This window comes from Neomonachus schauinslandi, chromosome 15, assembly GCF_002201575.2.
Source record: "Neomonachus schauinslandi chromosome 15, ASM220157v2, whole genome shotgun sequence".
NCBI classification, from domain to species: domain Eukaryota; kingdom Metazoa; phylum Chordata; class Mammalia; order Carnivora; family Phocidae; genus Neomonachus; species Neomonachus schauinslandi.
This window is the reverse complement of record NC_058417.1, coordinates 54,843,729-54,862,393: the sequence shown is the minus strand read 5'-3', so window position 1 is coordinate 54,862,393 and position 18,665 is coordinate 54,843,729. Positions and strand designations below refer to the sequence as shown.

At 59.4% G+C, this 18,665-nt stretch overlaps 2 protein-coding genes across 4 annotated transcripts in view; one reads left to right on the top strand and one right to left on the bottom strand.

Annotated features, from left to right (window-relative positions):
* UBE2O (ubiquitin conjugating enzyme E2 O) overlaps positions 1 to 4,408 on the top strand; it is a 55,298-nt gene extending 50,890 nt beyond the window's left edge. The window contains exons 16-18 of the mRNA XM_021680983.2: positions 1,668 to 1,871; positions 1,966 to 2,023; positions 2,182 to 4,408. Coding sequence (XP_021536658.1) covers positions 1,668 to 1,871; positions 1,966 to 2,023; positions 2,182 to 2,852 — 933 coding nt within the window. The 3' untranslated portion in view covers positions 2,853 to 4,408. The remainder of the gene's footprint in view (positions 1 to 1,667; positions 1,872 to 1,965; positions 2,024 to 2,181) is intronic.
* A 914-nt stretch (positions 4,409 to 5,322) lies between these two features.
* On the bottom strand, positions 5,323 to 8,438 carry SPHK1 (sphingosine kinase 1). Of its 3 annotated transcripts, XM_044921568.1 has the most exons (6): positions 8,111 to 8,438; positions 7,612 to 7,815; positions 7,099 to 7,251; positions 6,922 to 7,016; positions 6,718 to 6,833; positions 5,323 to 6,409 (listed from the first exon to the last, which is right to left on the bottom strand). In XM_044921568.1, exons 1-6 carry the CDS (start codon positions 8,178 to 8,180, stop codon positions 5,620 to 5,622), a joined length of 1,428 nt encoding a protein of 475 aa, XP_044777503.1. In that variant the 5' UTR covers positions 8,181 to 8,438; the 3' UTR covers positions 5,323 to 5,619. The 3 variants fall into 3 exon arrangements, with proteins under 3 accessions (XP_044777503.1, XP_044777502.1, XP_021536504.1); XM_044921567.1 differs by lacking the exon at positions 8,111 to 8,438 and having other exon boundaries at positions 7,099 to 7,293; positions 7,612 to 8,091; XM_021680829.1 differs by lacking the exon at positions 8,111 to 8,438 and having other exon boundaries at positions 7,612 to 8,091.
* Between the last annotated feature and the right edge of the window lie 10,227 nt (positions 8,439 to 18,665).

The window sequence follows — 18,665 nt, the reverse complement described above, 5'->3', positions numbered from 1 at the left end:
AGTTGCCTTTGACCAGTCCTCACCCAGCCTCTAGGCGTCATGACTTTAGGAGTTTTGTGGGTCTCCCTACAGAAGACCTTTTTTTATATTTTCACGTTCTCCTGCATCACCAGAAACATGATTTTGTGTGACTCGTCTTATGTGAACAGCCCATCGTTGTACACGTCACCTGTAGTTTGCTTTTTTTTGCTCAGTGGGGTCATTTTTGAGACCTGTTGATGTTGGCGCCTCGTGATCTAGTTCATTCTCTTTTGGCTACGGACTAGTATCCCCCCACGTGGCCTTGTCCCGCTGCATTCTCCACTCCTCTCCCTGCAGCCCGGGCCCAGGGTTGAGTCATGACGCCGGAGGTGGTGTGAGCCGTTCCTTGTTCCAGGCACAGGCAAGCCTGGTCCATCTGTCACCTCATGCAGCCCACACCTCCACCCGGCCCCTGATGGGAGCCACGCATGTGCAAGACACTGAACCTGAGTCTGACCCGGGCCCCAGCTGCAGCCCAGCCCTGGTCAGAGGGGCCACAGAACGGGAGAGAGGCACTGCTTGGCCCTGCCTATGGCAGGCCGGAAGCCACGGGGTGGGGCAGCTCGGGGTTCTTTTTTCTTTTTTTCTTCCTTTATTTTAATTATTTATTTACTTATTTTTAAGATTTTATTTATTTGACAGAGAGAGACACAGCGAGAGAGGGAACGCAAGCAGGGGGAGTGGGAGAGGGAGAAGCAGGCTTCCCGCTGAGCAGGGAGCCCGATGCGGGGCTCAATCCCAGGACCCTGGGATCATGACCCGAGCCGAAGGCAGACGCTCAACGGCTGAGCCACCCGGGTGCCCCTCTTTATTTTATTTATTTAAATTCAATTAGTAGAGCGTAGTATTCGTTTCAGAGGCAGAGGTCAGGGATTCATCAGTTGTATGTAACACCCAGTGCTCATCCATCACGTGCCCTCCGTAGTGCCCCTCATCCAGTTACCCACCCCTCCACCCCCCTGCTCGGGGTTCTTAGGGACACTTGCTTTTTCTTGAGTTTTAATAAAACTTGAAAATTCCAGCCTGTCGCAGCTCTGCTGAGAGAAGGGAATGGCATTTTTCCCAAGTCTGACACGGAGGGACAGGGAAGTAGTGCGTTATCTTGAGGCCAGCAGGGTGGCGCCAGTAAAAACATGCATAAGAGGACTCTGTCCTTCCAGTCGGCCCTCTGTCCTCGCTGCTTTCCCATGACGCGACATCACATGCATGGCTCTTAGCGGTTGACGCCACCCCCATGCCCGATACACAGATTTCTAACAGCTCTGGGGAGTCTCCCTGGTGACTTAATGACCTGAGTTTCTTTGGTGGTTTGCCACATTTCCACCGGAGTTCCAGGTCCCCTTGTCCCTCTGCTTCCCTAAAAGAAAGTATAGCTTTGCCACCTTGGAATGTTCTTTCATCTTCTACTTCTAAGTAATGACTTAAAAACAATGAAAAACACCTGGTAAAATAAAAACAAGTTTAGATAATTCCGTTTATACCAGGAGTTAAAAGATGCCTTGTAGGCCCACACAGAGATATTTGCGTTTAGCTTCTCCATAGCTGGTGGTGTCTGGAGTCCCCGGGTGTTGTTCTCTCCTCCCCCGCACCCCCCCCCCCGGATCCACGCAGAAGCCCCCACCAACCTCAGCCTTCCCTCCCTATAGGACCTCTTCTCAGCCCTAATCAAGGGCCCCACTCGCACCCCCTACGAGGATGGCCTCTACTTGTTTGACATCCAGCTCCCCAACATCTACCCAGCCGTGCCCCCCCACTTTTGCTACCTCTCCCAGTGCAGTGGCCGCCTGAACCCCAACCTGTATGACAATGGGAAGGTGTGTGTCAGCCTCCTGGGCACCTGGATTGGAAAGGTGAGTATAGTGCCGACCAGCCCGGGTGGAAGGACAGCTGGTCGGGGGCGGGTGTCTGGGGCAGAGGTGATCGTGCTGGCTGTGTGTGTTTCAGGGGACGGAGAGGTGGACGAGCAAATCCAGCCTTCTCCAGGTGCTCATCTCCATCCAAGGTACGGTGGGCAGGGTGAGGGGGGGTGGTGGGGATGGCTGCTGGAGGGTACCGTGACGCTGGCCTTTCCGTTCTCCACCTCCAGCCTGTAGCTCTGGCTGTCCTTGGGGGGTCCTCAGCCCGGCCCTAATGGGCTCCCCGCCACCCCCGCCCCCACAGGTCTAATCCTGGTGAATGAACCGTACTACAACGAAGCGGGCTTCGACAGTGACCGGGGCCTGCAGGAGGGGTACGAGAACAGTCGTTGCTACAATGAAATGGCGCTCATCCGTGTGGTGCAGTCCATGACCCAGCTGGTGCGGCGGCCCCCCGAGGTCTTCGAGCAGGAGATCCGGCAGCACTTCCGTACTGGTGGCTGGCGGCTGGTGAACCGCATCGAGTCCTGGCTGGAAACCCACGCCCTGCTGGAGAGGGCCCAGGCGCTGCCCAACGGGATCCCCAGGGACAGCAGCTCCCCGGAGCCGCCGGCCGTGGCCGAGCTCTCCGACTACGGCCGAGAAGAACCTGAGGACGGAGGGCTGGCCCCTGGAGAGGCCTCCCAGGGCTCAGACTCGGAGGGCGGCGCCCAGGGCCTGGCCTCGGCTAGCAGGGACCGCACAGACCAGCCTTCGGAGGCAGCGCCTGACGCCCCGGTGCCACCCAGCGTCAAACCAAAGAAGCGGAGAAAGAGCTACCGGAGCTTCTTGCCCGAGAAGAGCGGCTACCCTGATATCGGCTTCCCTCTCTTCCCACTTTCTAAGGGTTTCATCAAGAGCATCCGGGGTGTCCTGACGCAGTTCCGGTCCGCTCTGCTAGAGGCGGGCATGCCCGAGAGCACAGAGGACAAGTAGCCGCCCGCCCTCGAGGAAGCAACGTCCGTGGGGGGAGGCCAGCTGCTGCCCGCTCGCTCCCTCCCCTGGAATCGCCCGTCTTCCCGTTTTCTCCTTTGTCCCCAATGCAAAAGCCCCTCATTGCCCTCTCCCCAAGGTGAGTTTGATGCTGAAGTGCAAGAAGTTTCTTGAGATGCTGCCGTTTCTTTCCCGAAGCAGTCTTTCAGCAGGCCGGTCCCCTGTGGCAAAGAGAATCTGAAACCTGTTGCTGATTTTCCACTTGTCATCCAGGCAGAGTGTCCTGGCACCTACTCCCTTGCCGTCCCCATCTCGGGTCGGAGGTGGGTCTTCCTGGGGCCTGACACGAGGGCCCTCTTTGGGCCCAGCAGCAGGACGAGTGGATGTGCCTTGCATGAAGTGTGGGTTGCTCCAGCAGTTTCCCCAGTCCCTGTCAACCCCCCCAGTGCCCCCGTAGCTTCCCCGATCCCAGGCCCTCCTGCTGCCACCGCCACCACCCCTCCCCTGTCCCCCCCCAGCTGCTGTCACCGACTCCTGGCTCTGCTCTGGACCATTTACCACAGGATAACCCTCAGGCCTGTTGAACTTGCTCTCTAAGAGAGGTTGGGACCAGGCTGGGTCCAGGGGGACACCCAGGAGAGGTGGCGGCCCTCACATGTGACGCGGAATGAGGACCGGGGAGCTGCTGGGAAAACGGCGGTAGGTGCCTTGCTCTGGCGCTCCGGCCTCCCCCCGCTGGCCTGGGCCCGCCACCGCAGCTCCGCTCCCCGCTCGCCTCCCGGCTCGGCTCCGGCTCCACCCCACCCGCGCCCCAGGGCCCCGGGCAGTGGGGACAAGGCCAGGGCCAGGGCCTCTCTCGCACACTCTGCCCCTCCCACCATCAAATGCTAACGCCGGGAGGTGGCCCGTCGCTCACTGAACACGGAAGGAGCCAACCGCACTCGCCCTCCCGTCGCTGACAAACTCTGCAGGCTCGCCCCCCCGGGGGGGGGGGGGAGAGGGGGCTCCCAGGGGTTCTCCTCCCTCTCAGAGACAGGCCCAGAGGTTTACAAGTTTTCTAAGCTTTTGATAATGTGAAGCTCCAGGTTAAGAGAATGCTGTTGAGCACATTGCAGCTATGTAATTTTTGGTGTATGTATGTAATATTTAAGGTTGGAAGAAAATAAATCTCAAAAGCAAAGATATTAACTCTTATTAGAAAAAAAGACAAAAAACAAAAAAAAGAAGCCAAAGCATGATGCGTCTTGTCCGCCTTAAGCTGGCTCCACCCCTGGGCTGTGCCGTAGCCCCCCGGCAGGCGGCGGCCATGGGGAAGGACGGAGCCGCGCCTCGGGCCGCGGCATCTGGAGCCCTGAGTCGGTATCTTGTTGGAGAAACATCCAGAGTGACTGGTGGGGCTGTGCGCTGTTCATGTGGAGATGTGAATGCCTACTGCTTAAGATCTCTGTATAAAGTGCTGTGTGATTAAACTTTTTTTTTTACTTGCATTTTTTTTGTTTGGCTCATTACAATGTACAAAACAGACTAGATGGCACCATTAAACCTGCCTCTGCCATTCATCTGGGCTCTGTCGCCTTTCTTCCCCTCCGGGCCACCTCACACGTCCCTCCCCAGGGGAAGGCAAGACCCGTGGCCAGAAAGGTTCACGGCACCAGCTCCTTCCACCCTAGCCGGTCTGCGTCTGTGCCTTCCCCGTTTGCAGCCGCGGGCGTCCCAGGGGCTGGAAGACGGGGGCCTCGTTCACTGGGGCAGCGCTCTTGTTTGTGGGGACAGCTTGTGTCCCATTCCTCCAGAGCCGGTTTTTAGCACTTACCTGCCAGCAGCGGCTGTGGTCCCCGGGGGGGGGCGGGGGGCCTTCCAGATGCTCGGGGAGAGTTGAAGCACCTGGCCTGGCCTTTAAGCCAAAGTGGTTACAACCAGTTTGGGGGCCTCGTATCGGCCCCTCCCTGCTGCTTCCTCTTCACTCCTGCCCCTTGAGGACCGGGCAGGGTAGGATAGAGGAGGCTGGGGGAGCCCCAGAGCCCTCGCTGGAGGGATAACAGACTCCTTTCAGGAGAGAACAACTGCCTCCATTGTGACCTTGCCACTCCTTGCTAATTTCTGTAATGCCCCCGGAAATGAGAGAACTCATCCCTCCTTCACTGAGACCAGCTGGCCGTGTGTCCCTGGGTAAGACATACTGGCTCTGAGTTTGTCCTCCACATGGGGCCAGGGAGTTGGCTGAGCTCCCTGGCTTCTCCCAGGCCAAAGGTGGTATAGTCATTGGGGCAGGACCCTAACCCCTGCAAAAAAAAAAAAAGCCTGGGCTAGTCTTGGTCCTGTGCCCACCACCAAAATGATGCTTACGAGTTAGTACCACGCATTGGCCCATCCAGTGCCCACTACTGGGCATCGCTAATGTGAAGTTCTAGTGCCCCAGCAGGAGTGAGATCCCACTCCCTCCCCAACACCTAGGATAAAACCAGTAGGCTGGGAATGTCACTTTATTTGTATTTGATTCATGGGGTTGGGCTCCCAGAAACAAAATGGGAGTGGCTTCCACAGGCAGGGACACCCAACCAGCTGGGCTCCTGGCCCAGAGCCTTATTCTGGCCTTTGGTAGGCAGAGACTGTCCTTCTAAAGCACAGCGTCCACCTTCCCACCGTCTTCAGGGGTCCTCCTCCCCACCACATGAGCTGTGGACGGGCCCTCCAGGCCCGGGGGGAGGTTGTGGAGGGTCCTGAGCTCCGAGGTGACCAAGTAGGCTAAGGCACGGCAAGGCCCACGGAGTCATAAGGGCTCTCCTGGAGGTGCTCCCTGCTGAGGCTGCGGGCCAGGTGGGGGCTCCATGCAGCCACCGGCCATCCAGACGTAGTCTGGGTGCACCTGGCCCTGCACAGCCTCGCTGACCATCAGCTCGCCATCCACAGCAAACACACCCTTCCCGTCCTTGGGCTCCAGGCGGAAGGCAAGCACAGGCACATACACCAAGTAGGGACAGTCATAGTCCATGTGCCTCCCCTTCTCCATGGCCAGGAAGAGGCGCAGCAGCATGGCCCGGGACACGCCGGCCCGCACGTAGAACAGGTGCATGGTGCCGGCTGCACGCCGGCCCATGGGGGCCGCAAACATCTCACTGCCCAGGTGGGAGTGCAGCAGCACCAGCACCAGCACGAAGTCCTGCTCCGGGACCACGGTCCAGTGCGGGGGCACCGGCTCCTCCAGGGGTACGAGGTGGGCGTCCGCAGGCCCCTGCTGGTCCTGCTGCTCCCCAGCGGGGGGCGCGGGCACCTGGGAGGCCACCCTTTCTGCGGGGAGGTAGGCCAGCGTGCCCTGGTAGACACGCAGGGCCGCCAGGCGCAGGAAGGTGCCCAGAGTGAAGCGCATCTGCCCGAGACGCCGGAACTTCTCACTCTCCAGATCCACGTCGGCAATGAAGCCCCAAGCCAGGCTCAGCACGGAGAAGAGGCGCAGCCCCGAGGCCGTCTGCAGTGACAGCAGGTTCACGGGCGCCAGCAGCCGGCGGCACAGCAGCAAGGTGCAGTTGGTCAAGAGGTCCTCATTAGTCACCTGCTCATAGCTGCAGGGGAGAGAGGTCAGATGGGGCCCGGCAGGAGGCCTCACGCGTCCTCGCCTTCCTCGGCCTGGGGACTCGAGGTGGGCGGGGGGACACTGGGTCCCTAGGGCACTGGGAGGAATGACAGATGGGGCAGGCGGAGGCAGCCAGCTGGAGTCACCCAGAGAGGGCCCCAGAACTGGGGGGGGGGGGGAGTCTCCAGGGAAGAAGGAATAGAAGTGACGTCCGTATATGGGAACTTAGACAAGAAAACCTGGCAGGAGAGCGGCACCGAGGGGAAACCGAGGCCCACTCTGACCCTGGGCTCTCACCCGGCATAATGGTTCAAAGAGGCTGCCAGTGCGTTGCCAGAGCCAGCTGGAAGGCTACACAGGGGCTTCCGGATGGCGGTCTCCCAGTCTGGCCGCTCCATGAGCCCGTTCACCACCTGTTAGAGCACGGGGGAGGGGGGGCGGTCTCAGCCTGGGTAGCACAGCCCCCCCCCCACACACCCAGTCCCTCCAGGCGGGCCTCACCTCATGCATCAGCCCGTCCCCAGACATGACCACCAGCGCATCCCAGCGCCCCAGCTCCTCAACCCGCACCAGCTCCCGAGCGTGGTTCCGTCGCTCTATGGAGAGACAGGGTGGCCACGGGGGTCTGGAGAGCCCTGGCAAGGGATGCTCCCCGCAACCCCTCAGGGAGGCACTCACCAGTGAGCATCAGCGTGAAGGAGATCTCGGCCTGAGCCAGCAGGGGCTGCACGTGGCTGCGGAAGAGCTGCAGCGCCTTGCCCTTGCCTCCGCGCGGGTTTAGCAGGACCAGCACGCGGCAGGGCCGGGGCAGCTGGCTCCTGGCGCCGCCCGCTGGAAAAACAAGCCCCCAAAGGCCGCGTCCCCAACCGGCCACTAGGGGGCCGCGGATCACAACAGGGGTACTGGGGTGGAAACGTGGGGACTGAAATCTCCTGGAAATTGATCCAACAGAGCCTGGCAGGAGGCAGCGGCCTCCAGTGGGGAGCTCCAGGAGGGAGCACCTCGCCCTTGACACCCCGGTCCCTGGCTCGAGCCGGGCCAGATTCTGGCCTCGTGTCGGGAAAAGTGGTTCGATTGTCCCCAGCCCCTCTCTTTTGCCCAGCTGACTCTGGCCATTCTTCCTGGCAAGGGAGGAAGAAAACACCCCACCCCACCCCCGCCACAGCCCTTCCCCACCGGGACCCCACAAACCTGGATCCATAACCTCGACCCGCGGCTCCCGCTGCCAGGGCGTCCCCAGCGCTGTCGGGGAGCTGCCCGCGGCGGCGGCTCCTGCCTTCAGCTCCTTATCGGTGCTGCCCAGGCGGGCGTCGCGGTGCGGGCTGAGGGGTTCGCCCTCCCCGCCCGGAGCCGGGGCCCTGGAGGCACCCGCGTCATCCCCTGCGGCTGCCGGATCTGAGGGAGAGGAGACAGCGCTGGCGGAGTCCGGAACGGCCCCCTGAGGTGGGGAGCGTCCTGCTAGATCCTCGGACCACTCGCGGGGAGCCGCGCCCTCCGGCATCGCCTAGTCCTCCGAGAGGTCCAGAGAGCCGAGCTCTGGTGCCACCAAGGGCGCTCCGGTCCTAGAACTAAGCCCCCACCCACAGAGGCGAAGGGTGTCTTCCTGGGGGCTCTCCTCTCAGGGGCGTCGGGTTCCGGCCCGACAATGAGTCAGTGCCCCGTGGCTCTCTCGGTCGCACCAGCTCCTCACCCGCCCCCCCCGGGACTGCCAGGGGGAGGGGGGTCCAGTTGCGTAAAAATGCCAGAACTTGAGCGGACATCGCGGGGCACGAAGTTCGGCGCGAGCGATCGCCGCCCCGAGCCGGCCGGGTGGCCGAGTCCACTACCCCGAGCTCCAGAGCGGCGGGGGTCGCCGCACGCGCCTCCCAAGGCCGGGCAGCGCTGCAGGGACGCGCGCCTCGCTCGTGGGAGCAGCGCCGGGGTCGCGCGAGGGCTGAGCCCGAGCCCCGCCGCCGGCCGCCGCCTCCCTCAGCGGAGCGCCGAGTGGGCGCCCATGAGCCACGAGCGGCGAGAAGGCAGGGCGGGAGGCCCTACCCAGTCGGTCCGGTTTGCGGGGGAGGCGCCACCTCCGTTCCCTACAGTAGCCTAGGGCGGAACTCAGCTCGTCCCGGGCTCGGCCCCACGTCTGAGCGACAACCGGAGCGCCGGACTAATGCTGACTGCACGGCCTCTCCGCCTCTGGCCTCAAACTTTTTGCTCAACTTCGCCGCCAGGCGCCGCGGTGCGGGGAGTGCGCTGTGCCTCTGCGCCCGGCCTGGCCACACCCCGCGCTCCCCGCGCTCGCGGGGGTGGAACCGGCGCCTGGCGGGGCCTGGCCTGGCCTGCCCGCCCCCGGCATCGCCGCGCCGCCTGCCGCACGGTCAGCGCCCGCGGCTCGGCCACGCGCAGACGCTTGGCTGGGTCCCGGAACGCGGTCACGCGCGCCCGCCGCTCAGACTGGCCGACCGGCGAGAAGGCGCAGAGCCTCGGGTCCGGCCACGAGCGGCGCGCCCCGAGCTCAGCGTCCCGGGAGCGCAAGGGTGAACGCGCGGCGCAGGCCCCGCGCGAACTCGCCGCGGCGCCCAGAGTCGGAGCGGCCCCGGTGGGGCGCCTGGCGCGCGCGGCTCGGAGCTGGGGGCAGACCCTAGGCTGCCCCTGGACGCTGCGACCTCCCGCCTCGGGGTCTTCCCCCTCCGCGCGCCCCGCCCCAGCCCCCCATAATTCGAGGCCCAGACCCGTGTGGGTACCCCTCCTCTGTGCCGAGGCGTCTCTCCTGCCGCGCCCGCTCGCCCCCGAAGGATTATTTTTGGCTTCCTGGCGCGGCAGCTCGGCAGCGCAGCCACCGAGCCCGAGGCAGCCAGGCGCCCCCCACCCCCACACCGCGGGAAGGCAGGCGAACCGCCGGGGGGGGGGGGGCGCTGCGGTCCGGAGGAGGGGGCCTTTTCAAGAACCTTAAAAGTCGTATCTTTTCCCCAGAGGAAACCATCGAGGCTCACCTGGGCGAGAGAAGCTGCTCCGCAGCAGGCGATCCCGGCCCACGCCCCTCACCCGCCAGAGGGGAGCCTGGCGGTGTAAACAAGGTCTAGGGGTCCCCGTCGGGATTGGAGAGCCGCACAACGGGGGAGTGGCCCCCGCCGCCTCCCAGCCCCACCGGCTCAGCGGGAGGATGCAAGCGCCCCGGGAGTCTTTACTTCGACGGAGGCAAACGGGGACACGTGTGTCAGTGTGTGTGTGAGTGATATACGTGTCACGGGCAAGGGTCTGACCTGAACGTGTCCGCGACCAACTCGAGTTAAGTCCCTGGGGGGTTGTTTGCGGAGACCCGGAGGAGGACGTTGCCAAAGCCGACTAGGTGACCTGACCAGGTGGGGCCCCAGTTAGAGAAGGCCTAACCCCCTGAAGGGCGCGGAGGTGGTCCGGGCCCAGCCCGCTGCGTGCTCCCGCGCCCACGGGGGCAGCAACCAGCCCCTACACCCCTCGCTCTTCTCCACGCCCCTGAAAACCTAGAAGCCGCAGGGCCCGCGGCGCCCGTAACTCGGGCACGCCTCCGTGGGGGTCTCTTCCGGGGGACGCAGGCCGCCGGCCCCGTTTCCCGGCACCTGGGGGGCGGAGCCCGAGGTCCCCAGCTAGGAGGGAGGCGCGGGCTGGGACGCGCGGGCCCGGGGCCCCGCGGCTCGGCGCGCGTCGCAGTGGTGCGCGCTTCCGCCTGGCGCGGCTCCCGGGAGGCCCTGGCTGGGTCCTGAGCGTCCCGAGCGCGTTCCGGGAAGGTGACTCAGCGACGCGCTCCAGGGTCGAGAAACTCCGTACAACTTAAGAACGAGGGGAAGGAGCTGGGGCGTCGTCACCCTCTCGCGGCGCCGCGGCCGCGGTCTTGAACGTCCGGGCCCCCCACCCCCACTCCCCAGGAATCCGGCAGGGGAGGGGAGGGCAGCGCTGCAGCCGCAGTGCCGTGGTCACGCGATGCGGGGACGCGAGCGGCGGCGGGAGGGGGAGCCTCCGTGCGGGAGCCAGAGGGCCAGATCCAGCCCACCCTCCCGTCTTCCTCCTCCCCTCCCGTCTTCCCCTCCCGTCTTCCCCTCCACTGAAGGCTAGGGTCGAAGGCTGGATTGGGCGCCTGGAAAACGCGGGACGCGGGGCGGTGCTCCCCGAGATCTCAGCCTTGGAGGGAGGTGGCTGCGGAGAAGGCCAGGGCAGCCTCCCCCTCTCCCCCGCGCGGGAGGGCACCTCAATCAGGCATGAAGAGCCGCCGCTTTAAACCTTGGAGTCCGGTGGGAAACTGAGGCACAGGGAAGGGAAGACCTGGCTGTGCAGGAGTCCGTGGTGAGAAAGCTCGCCTGCTCCAGGGTCCCTCTCTTCCTTCCAGCGCCCCAGGCTGGAGCCCCTGGGAGTCGCAGGGCCCGGCGGGGGCGGGATTGACCAGAAAGCCTGCGGGCGAGGGGAGGCGGGGCAGCCTGCTGGCTTCTTTATCCGGCCTCCGGGGGCCCAGTGGGAGGGAGGTGAAGGGCAAAGCCCTCTGGCCCCGGTTCCAGTCCGCACAATGGCTCCTCTGTCCTCCCTGCCGCCTCTTCCCCTGCCCCCCTCACCTCCACGGTCTGTGCTCTGCCCCCCTCATTCTTGTCATTCACCTCCTGGTTCCCAGGCTCCGTCTCTTCAGGCCCGCACTGACCTCCAGCCTCTCTCTAAAGAACCGTATCTATTTCCAGCAATTCACCCATCAGTATCCCAGGCTCAAGAGACAGGATTGGGCAAGACCACGATGCTGTGGCCCTTGGACAGTTGGGGGAACCGAAACCCTGGGAGGTGAAGGGTCTTGCCCAAGCTGCGGAACCAGTTCTCTACGGAGCTGAGAAGCAGGCCCAGGAGTCCTGCCCCCAGCCTGAGACACTGAGCCCACCCCAGACTTCTCGCTGATGGTTGAGTGTCCCTTGACCCGGTAGGCGGCTTGCCACAGAGCTTGCCCCCATGCCCCCGCTGTGCAGGGTCTCCCAGAGCAAGAGGAAACATCTTGAAGCCTTCTCCAGGCTTCCTCCCCCATGTCCTGATCAAGCAACTAGACCCTGTGCCCAACAGGTCCACCGTGGACCTGGCCTCCGGCTTGATCTGACCTGATTCCCAGCTCACCTTGAAGATAATACCTGTCTCACAGGTGAAAGAGACTGCCTTTCTGTCTCTCCCAGCCACCCCCTTCCTCCTCATGGACAGCCCCCTCCCCAGGGAGACACACCTGAGAGCTCCTAAAGCAGGAATTGACTGGGCCTGGCTCCAGCTCTCTGGAAACTTGGAGCCAAGGCCGCCCGATGGCAAACGACTTGCTTTTATTAGGATAGGATTCCCGCCATCCCACTGTTCCCTGAAGCAATCCTCCCTGGGAAGTTTCAGCTCCCAGGCTGAGTTGCAGAGCCTCCGGCCTCCCTTGACCTTGAGTCCTTTCTGCCTGGGAGGCTGCAAGAGCAGGGAAGGGAGGTGTCCGTCCCTGCAAACTCTTCTTCAGACTCGTGTTCTAGAACAGCCCCAGATGTGGCTTTCCATTCTGAGAGTTTCCTAGACGCTGCTGACCGTGCCAGGCGTTGGGGGGTGGTGGGGTGTGCCACACGTGGAGATCCAGGAGGGCAGACTGGTCATGCAGGATTCTTGGTTGCTCCCAGGGAGTGTTCAGAGTTTCTGTTTCTGCTGTAGCTCATCGACTCTGGGCGTGTGGTGCGGTCAGCCTCGCTCTACCTTCTGCGTGGCCTTCTCGTCCTCCTGGGTGTCCTTGCTGGGGCTGGGAGCACAGGTCTCGTCTGGGCTCTGCCTTCCACCCTCACCTGCAGGCCTGCCGATTCTAGCTCGCTGACACGGTCATTAGCCTCCGGAGCCCCCTCAATGTGGCAGCCTGCGGGCCATGCCCACTCTGCTCACTTTCGAAGCCTGCCCAGCAGCTGAAGGCCATTCTGTTAGTTTCTTGGGGTCATTGTAACAAAGTGCCAGGAACCGGGTGGCTTGCCAGAAATCTACCGTCTCACAGACGTGGAGGCCCAAGTCTGAGATCAGTATGTTGGCGGGGTCAGTTCCTTCTGGGGCTCTAGGGGAGGATCTGTCCTAGGCCAGTCTCCTAGCACTGGTGGTTGGCTGGCAAGCTTTGCTGTTCTTGGCTGGGCGATGCATCACCGCATCTCTGCCTTCATCTGCCCTTGGCCTTCTGCCTGTGAAAGATTTGGCTGAATCTGTTCCTTAGGGTCTGCATGATCTTCTGTGGAAGTGTTCTTTTGCAAATGCAAATTGCTCTGGGAGGAAAAACCAAGGAGTCATTAGGATTCTAGTGTGAACTAATTGTTTCACATTTTCAATAAAAAAATGTGCACATACGAGGTGTCCTAAAAAAGGGACACGCTCATGTGGGTGTTGGAGGAAAGGGGTGTCTGGAAGCCGGACCTACCCTCCTCCCTGCGTTGTCAGGGAGCGATCTGTTGGGAGGGGTTGTTTATGTCTGCACAGGCTGCCACACATCCTTGCACGCCCAGGCTTGCACACTGCTCCCTCGACTTTCAGATCTCGCCTCACACCTTGACTTATGGTGTCTTTGGCTCCCTGAGAAGATGCGTTTGTTCCCCAGTCCTTGGAAGAAGAAACTGAGTTGTGTGTTAGCATATTGGGTTCCCATTGATGCCCAGATTTATTATCTTACCGCTCCAGAGGTCAGAATTTCAGATGGATCAGCAGGGCTCCATTGCCCTGCCTGTTCCAGCTTCTAGAGGCCCCCTGCATTGTTCGGCTCAGGACCCTCCCTTCATTCCAAAGCCAGTGGCACAGGACTTCAGATCTGTCCGCATTACTTCCGTTGTCTCATCTCTGACAGACTTTCCTACCTCCCTCTTCCTCCTAGGAACCCTGTGATTGCATTGCCCCCACCCACATAATCCGGGATAATCTCACCCTTCTAGAGCCTTAATGTAGGGCTTCCTAAGCATCCGCAAAGTCTCTTTTGCCATATAAGGTAACATATTCACTGGTGCCAGGATTATGACCTGGACATTTGGGGGGCTGTTATTCTGCCAACCACGGATGAGGAGGGGAAGTCTGGGAACTGTGCCCTTTCTTGGCTACAGAACGTTCTTTTTTTTTTTTTTTTAATTTGATTTTTTTGAAGATTTTATTTATTTGAGACAGAGCACACAAGTGGGAGTGAGGCAGAGAGAGAAGGAGAAGCAGACTCCCCTGCTGAGCCGGGAGCCCGATGTGGGACTCGATCCCAGGACCCCGGGATCATGACCCCAGCTGAAGGCAGATGCTTCACGGATGGAGCCACCCTGGCGCCCTGGCAATAGAACTTTCTGACATTCCCCATGTCCCCCAGCACTGCCAAGTGAACACAAGCCAGAAGCTTGCTTTCCCCTGCTGGCGTCAACGTGTGATTCTGTCGACTTCTGTGGGTAGAGGTCCCTACGAAGAAAACCGGTTCCCAATTCTAAAAATTACCCAAGAGAGAGAAATTGGCATCTTGGCTAAATATAGTCATTCCAGAATTTCAAAACCCCAGCTTTTCACCTGAGGAAGGGTTGGGAAGCAGACCAACCCATCCTCTTTCGGCCTGGCAGAATTCCTCACTCAGCTTTGCAGGAAGGGTTTGCCACAGGGCGCAGGCCCCCTGGGTACCGAAAGGAAGTGTGTGGCCCTCTCAGCTCATATCATGTGATCTGGCAGTCCCTCCTCTGTGGTAAGGCTGAACCAGACCAGCCACACAGAAAATCGTGGCTAGGAACATTCCACAGGCTGTCGCTGACCTCAGCTCCGGTCTGAGCCTAAAGCAGCCCCTGGCCTGGTCTCTATTGCCCAACCCTACATCCTGGATACTTGCGAGGGGAGAGAGTGTCCCTTTCTGAGGCCCCAGCCAGCCCTCCATCCCACCCGACTATGTCCACTTGCTCATTTGCCCTGGTTTGGAGACCCCGGCACCCAAGGGAAGAAGGGCCATGCCAAACTGCCTTAGGCAGTTCCCCAAAGGAAAACTTGTGGGCATCAGGAAGAAGGCCCCGGCACCATCATGGGGGAGCAGGAACGCAGAGCAGGCAGCATCCGGGCCAGGGGGATGGGTGTGTCCACAGCTTTCCGGGGGCTTGTTGTGCAATGTTTTCCACTTTCACATCCCTCAAACGCTGAGGTGTGTCCTTGGGTTGTTCCCAAAGCAAACAGACAGTGGACTGGACACAGCCCCAAGCTGGACATGGCGTTTGCACTGGTGGTCTGGCCCTGTCCCTCCTACCTGAGGGTGGACCCCGTCTGCCAGGGGGAGGTGAAGTGCCTTCTCACCCCAGAAGCACGTGCTGCCTCTGGGAAGGCCCGCTGGAGGCACCCCACTGACCCCTGGTGGCCACCTGGGGGATGCGTCCCTCTCCTCTTCCATTCAAACCGGGCAGCGGCTCAGGCGTCCACCTCCGTAGATGCCGTTTGGGGGGTGGTAGCTTGGGGGCAAAAGAGGGGCACGGATGCCCTACTTCGCCCAGCTACACAAAGACACGGATGCTGGAGCCCGTCTTGCCTACCCCTGCTGCTCATTATCCACATCCTGAAAATAGAAATTTCCCTTCCCTGGAGGCTTGCCTCTTGAAGGTCAAACCCTTCGATTCTTTTCCAGACACAACCCTGGTAATCTAAGCAATGACTATACAGGATGGGCTGGACAGCTGGGGCCGAGGAGGGGAGCTGGGGGCAAGGGACACTGTAACCTAATTGCACACGTGTGCCCCTGAGCCTTTGTGCATCAAGGGGAGTGATTTGCTGATCCGACAGGAGAGCCATTTCCAAAAGCAGAGTTCCGTGTTCTCTCTGCTCACCGCCCCGAAGTCCTGGCCACGGCCACGTGACTAGCATCTTGAGAATGAGTTAAGATGTCATTTCTCCTTCAAGGCATCCTCAGATGATCCTAGCAGCCTTCTCTGAAACTCACTTTCAAAAAGGGAATGGGGAACCAAGTGATCACCTGTCAAAGCTTGCAGACTAACTAGTTAGTGACATTATTTTTTAGAAGCAAATCAAAAACGGAAAGGACCTGGCGAGTGCTCCTGAGCTGTGGGGAGCTTATAAGTGGCTGCAGAACACCTCTTTTCTTTTGTCTTCTTGTCTCCTTCCTGGAACGGCAAACATCGCGGGTCTGCACACGGAAGTCCTCAAGAAGTGCTTGCGGGCTGACCTCTCCCAACCGCATCCCCCTGGCAGATGCAGCAGGATGACCAGAAGGGGGGGCCGCACCCGGGTGCCAGGTGGGCGCTGTGCTGATGCGGAGAGCCCAGAAGGGCACGGTCCGACACCCCACCTCCTCCTCGCTGGGCACGGCAGGCTGACGGGTCCCAGGAGGGAGGGACAGATGGCTCCGATGCAGAGTTAAAACGGTACCTCAGTCTTCCTGACTCGGATGGCCTAGGAAAATCCATAGCATCAGAACTTGGTACTTGCAAACAAGCACAAAGTCCTACCATTTTAGGCTGAGTTCCAGGTGCCACGTGACAAGTGTCTGTGACTGCTCGGTTCTCAGACTGAGAACTCTGAGCACTTAAGGAGGGAAAACACTCAATATCTGCAAACTATGGTTCGCATGGGATCGGGTCTGCCTCCTTCAGCTCTTGGCAGGCACGAGTGATGTTCCCAAGGGGAGAGGCATGTTGAGTCCTCAGGGGTGGATCTCTTACTCGATTTGCAGCCTTCAGCGCTGCGGGAGGCACACGGGCTGGGGCAAGACTGAGTGGGAGCGGGGAGCCACAGCAAAACCCAGGACACCGAGGGCCATGTCCCTGCCTTCTCGGGCATTTCTGAAATGCTGGAGACCCTGAGTGGAAAGCTGGGGATGCTAATTCTAATTCTAGACCAAGACTTACAGGTTGCCAGCACTCAATAAAGACTAGCAGGTCGGGGGGGCGCCTGGGTGGCTCAGTCAGTGAAGCATCTGCCTTCGGCTCAGGTCATGATCCCAGGGTCCTGGGATTGAGCCCAGCATCGGGCTTCCTGCTTGGCGGGAAGCCTGCTTCTCCCTCTCCCACTCCACCTGCTTGTGTTCCCTCTTTCGCTGTATCTCTCTTTGTCAAATAAATAAGATCTTTAAAAAAAGTAAATAAAGACTAGCAGGCCAACCATGAAAAAATGGACCTAACAGAAGTGGAAAACGAAGCTAGGATTACCCACCAGTCCTTGAGAAAAATATCTTTTAAAATGAGGTTCCTGACGAACCATGAGAGACGATGGACTCTGAGAAACAAACTGAGGGTTCTAGAGGGGAGGGGGATGGGAGGATGGGTTAGCCTGGTGGTGGGTATTGAGGAGGGCACATTCTGCATGGAGCACTGGGTGTTATGCACAAACAATGAATCATGGAACACTACATCTAAAACTAATGATGTAATGTATGGGGATTAACATAACAATAAAAAATTTTTTAAAATAAAAATAAAATGAGGTTCCTTGGGGTACCTGGGTGGCTCAGTTGGTTAAGCATCCGACTCTTGGTTTCAGCTCAGGTCATAGCCTCATGATCTCAGGGTCCTGAGATCGAGCCCCACAAAGGGCTCTGTGCTCAGCGTGGAGTCTTCCTGTCCCTCTCCCTCCCCCTCACTCCCTCCCCCCACTCGTGCTCATGTGCTCTCTCTCTCAAAAAAAAAAAAAAGAATATGACATGAAAAAAGCCACGTGCAAAGGCCACCTATTGTGTGATTCCATTTACTTGGAACGTCTGGAATGGGCAAATCTGAATTTTATTTTAAGTGAAGTTCACACCCAATGTAGGGCTTGAACTCATGACCATGAAATCAAGAGTCACACGTTCTACCAACTGAGCCAGCCAGGCGCCCCACGGAATGGGTAAATCTGTAAAGACAGAAAGCAGACTGGTGGCCACTAGGGGCTGGGGTAAGAGGGACCTGGGAGTAATTGCTTAATGGATGTGGGTTTTATTTTGGGGGCGATGAAGACGTTTTGGAACTAGATGGAGGTGGCAGTTGCCCAACACTGTGAATGCACCAAATGCCACTGAACTGTCCATTTTGTGTTTTGTGCATTTCACCTCCAGTTTTTTGTTTGTTTGTTTGTTTTTAAATAAGGGACTTGAGGGCGCCTGGGTGGCTCAGTTGGTTAAGCGACTGCCTTCGGCTCAGGTCATGATCCTGGAGTCCTGGGATCGAGTCCCGCGTCGGGCTCCCTGCTCAGCGGGGAGTCTGCTTCTCCCTCTGACCCTCCTCCCTCTCATGCTCTCTGTCTCTCATTGTCTCTCTCGCAAATAAATAAAATCTTAAAAAAAAAATTTTATAAAGTGTTAAAAATAAATAAATAAATAAATAAATAAATAAATAAATAAATAAATAAGGGACTTGAAGGAAAGGGCAGTGCCCCCTCTCAGGATCATTCTTGTGTGATGCACAAAATCTCCATTTTTAAAGCTGCAGCTGAAATTCGGACTTGGGCGGCGTTAAAGATAACGTTATTCAAGACTCTTGTTAGAGATGGCTGAGGCAGGTTGTGACAGGCGTAGGGACCCCCACAGTGGGGTCTGGCGATGGAGGCGGTGGGAGGCAGAGAGGGGCCTCAATTCCAAATACAAGGAAAAGTGGAGATTTATAGCCAAGGAGCTTGTCGGGGACGGTGGGGGCTGGGGGTGTCGGTGGATGAGAAATTCCTAAAAGGAAACAGGAATAAGGCAAGATTCTGACTCATCCAACCTAGCAGACCTTGCTGGTGGCAACCAGAGTGATCAGACACCACCCCGGCGGGGGGCAGGGGGCTGTGGTGGAGGGTGAGAGACGCCAACAGATATGGAAGGTGATCAGACATGGAGGGTGGGGCATTCTGGCAAAACTGACCAAGGGGGTTTCTTGCTAGAACCGGACTGTGCAAGGGGAGGCACAGGGGGAGACCAGGGTGGGAGGCCTGAGCAAAAGGAGAGCTCAGGTGAGCCTGATTAGACCAGGGAGAGAGTCTTGGTCAGTGAGAAAGTGCGGTGACCCCGCTGTCTTTTCCAACCAGTCCCTCTTGGGCACGGGGTCATTGGAGTCCAGTCCTTCAGCCTCATGTAACTGCCGGGGGCAGCTTCCCTCTCCTTACGAGGATGAGGGGTGCAGTCATCACTGGGGTAGTATTAGTGGCAGGGATTTTACCTCCTGTAAAAAGCAGTGTCACCTAAGTGCTGATCTTTGGCAGTCCCTCGCTCCCATTTTCTTTATTTATTTATTTATTTATTTATTTTTATTCTTATGTTAATCCCCATACATTACATCATTCGTTTTAGATGAAGTGTTCCATGATTCATT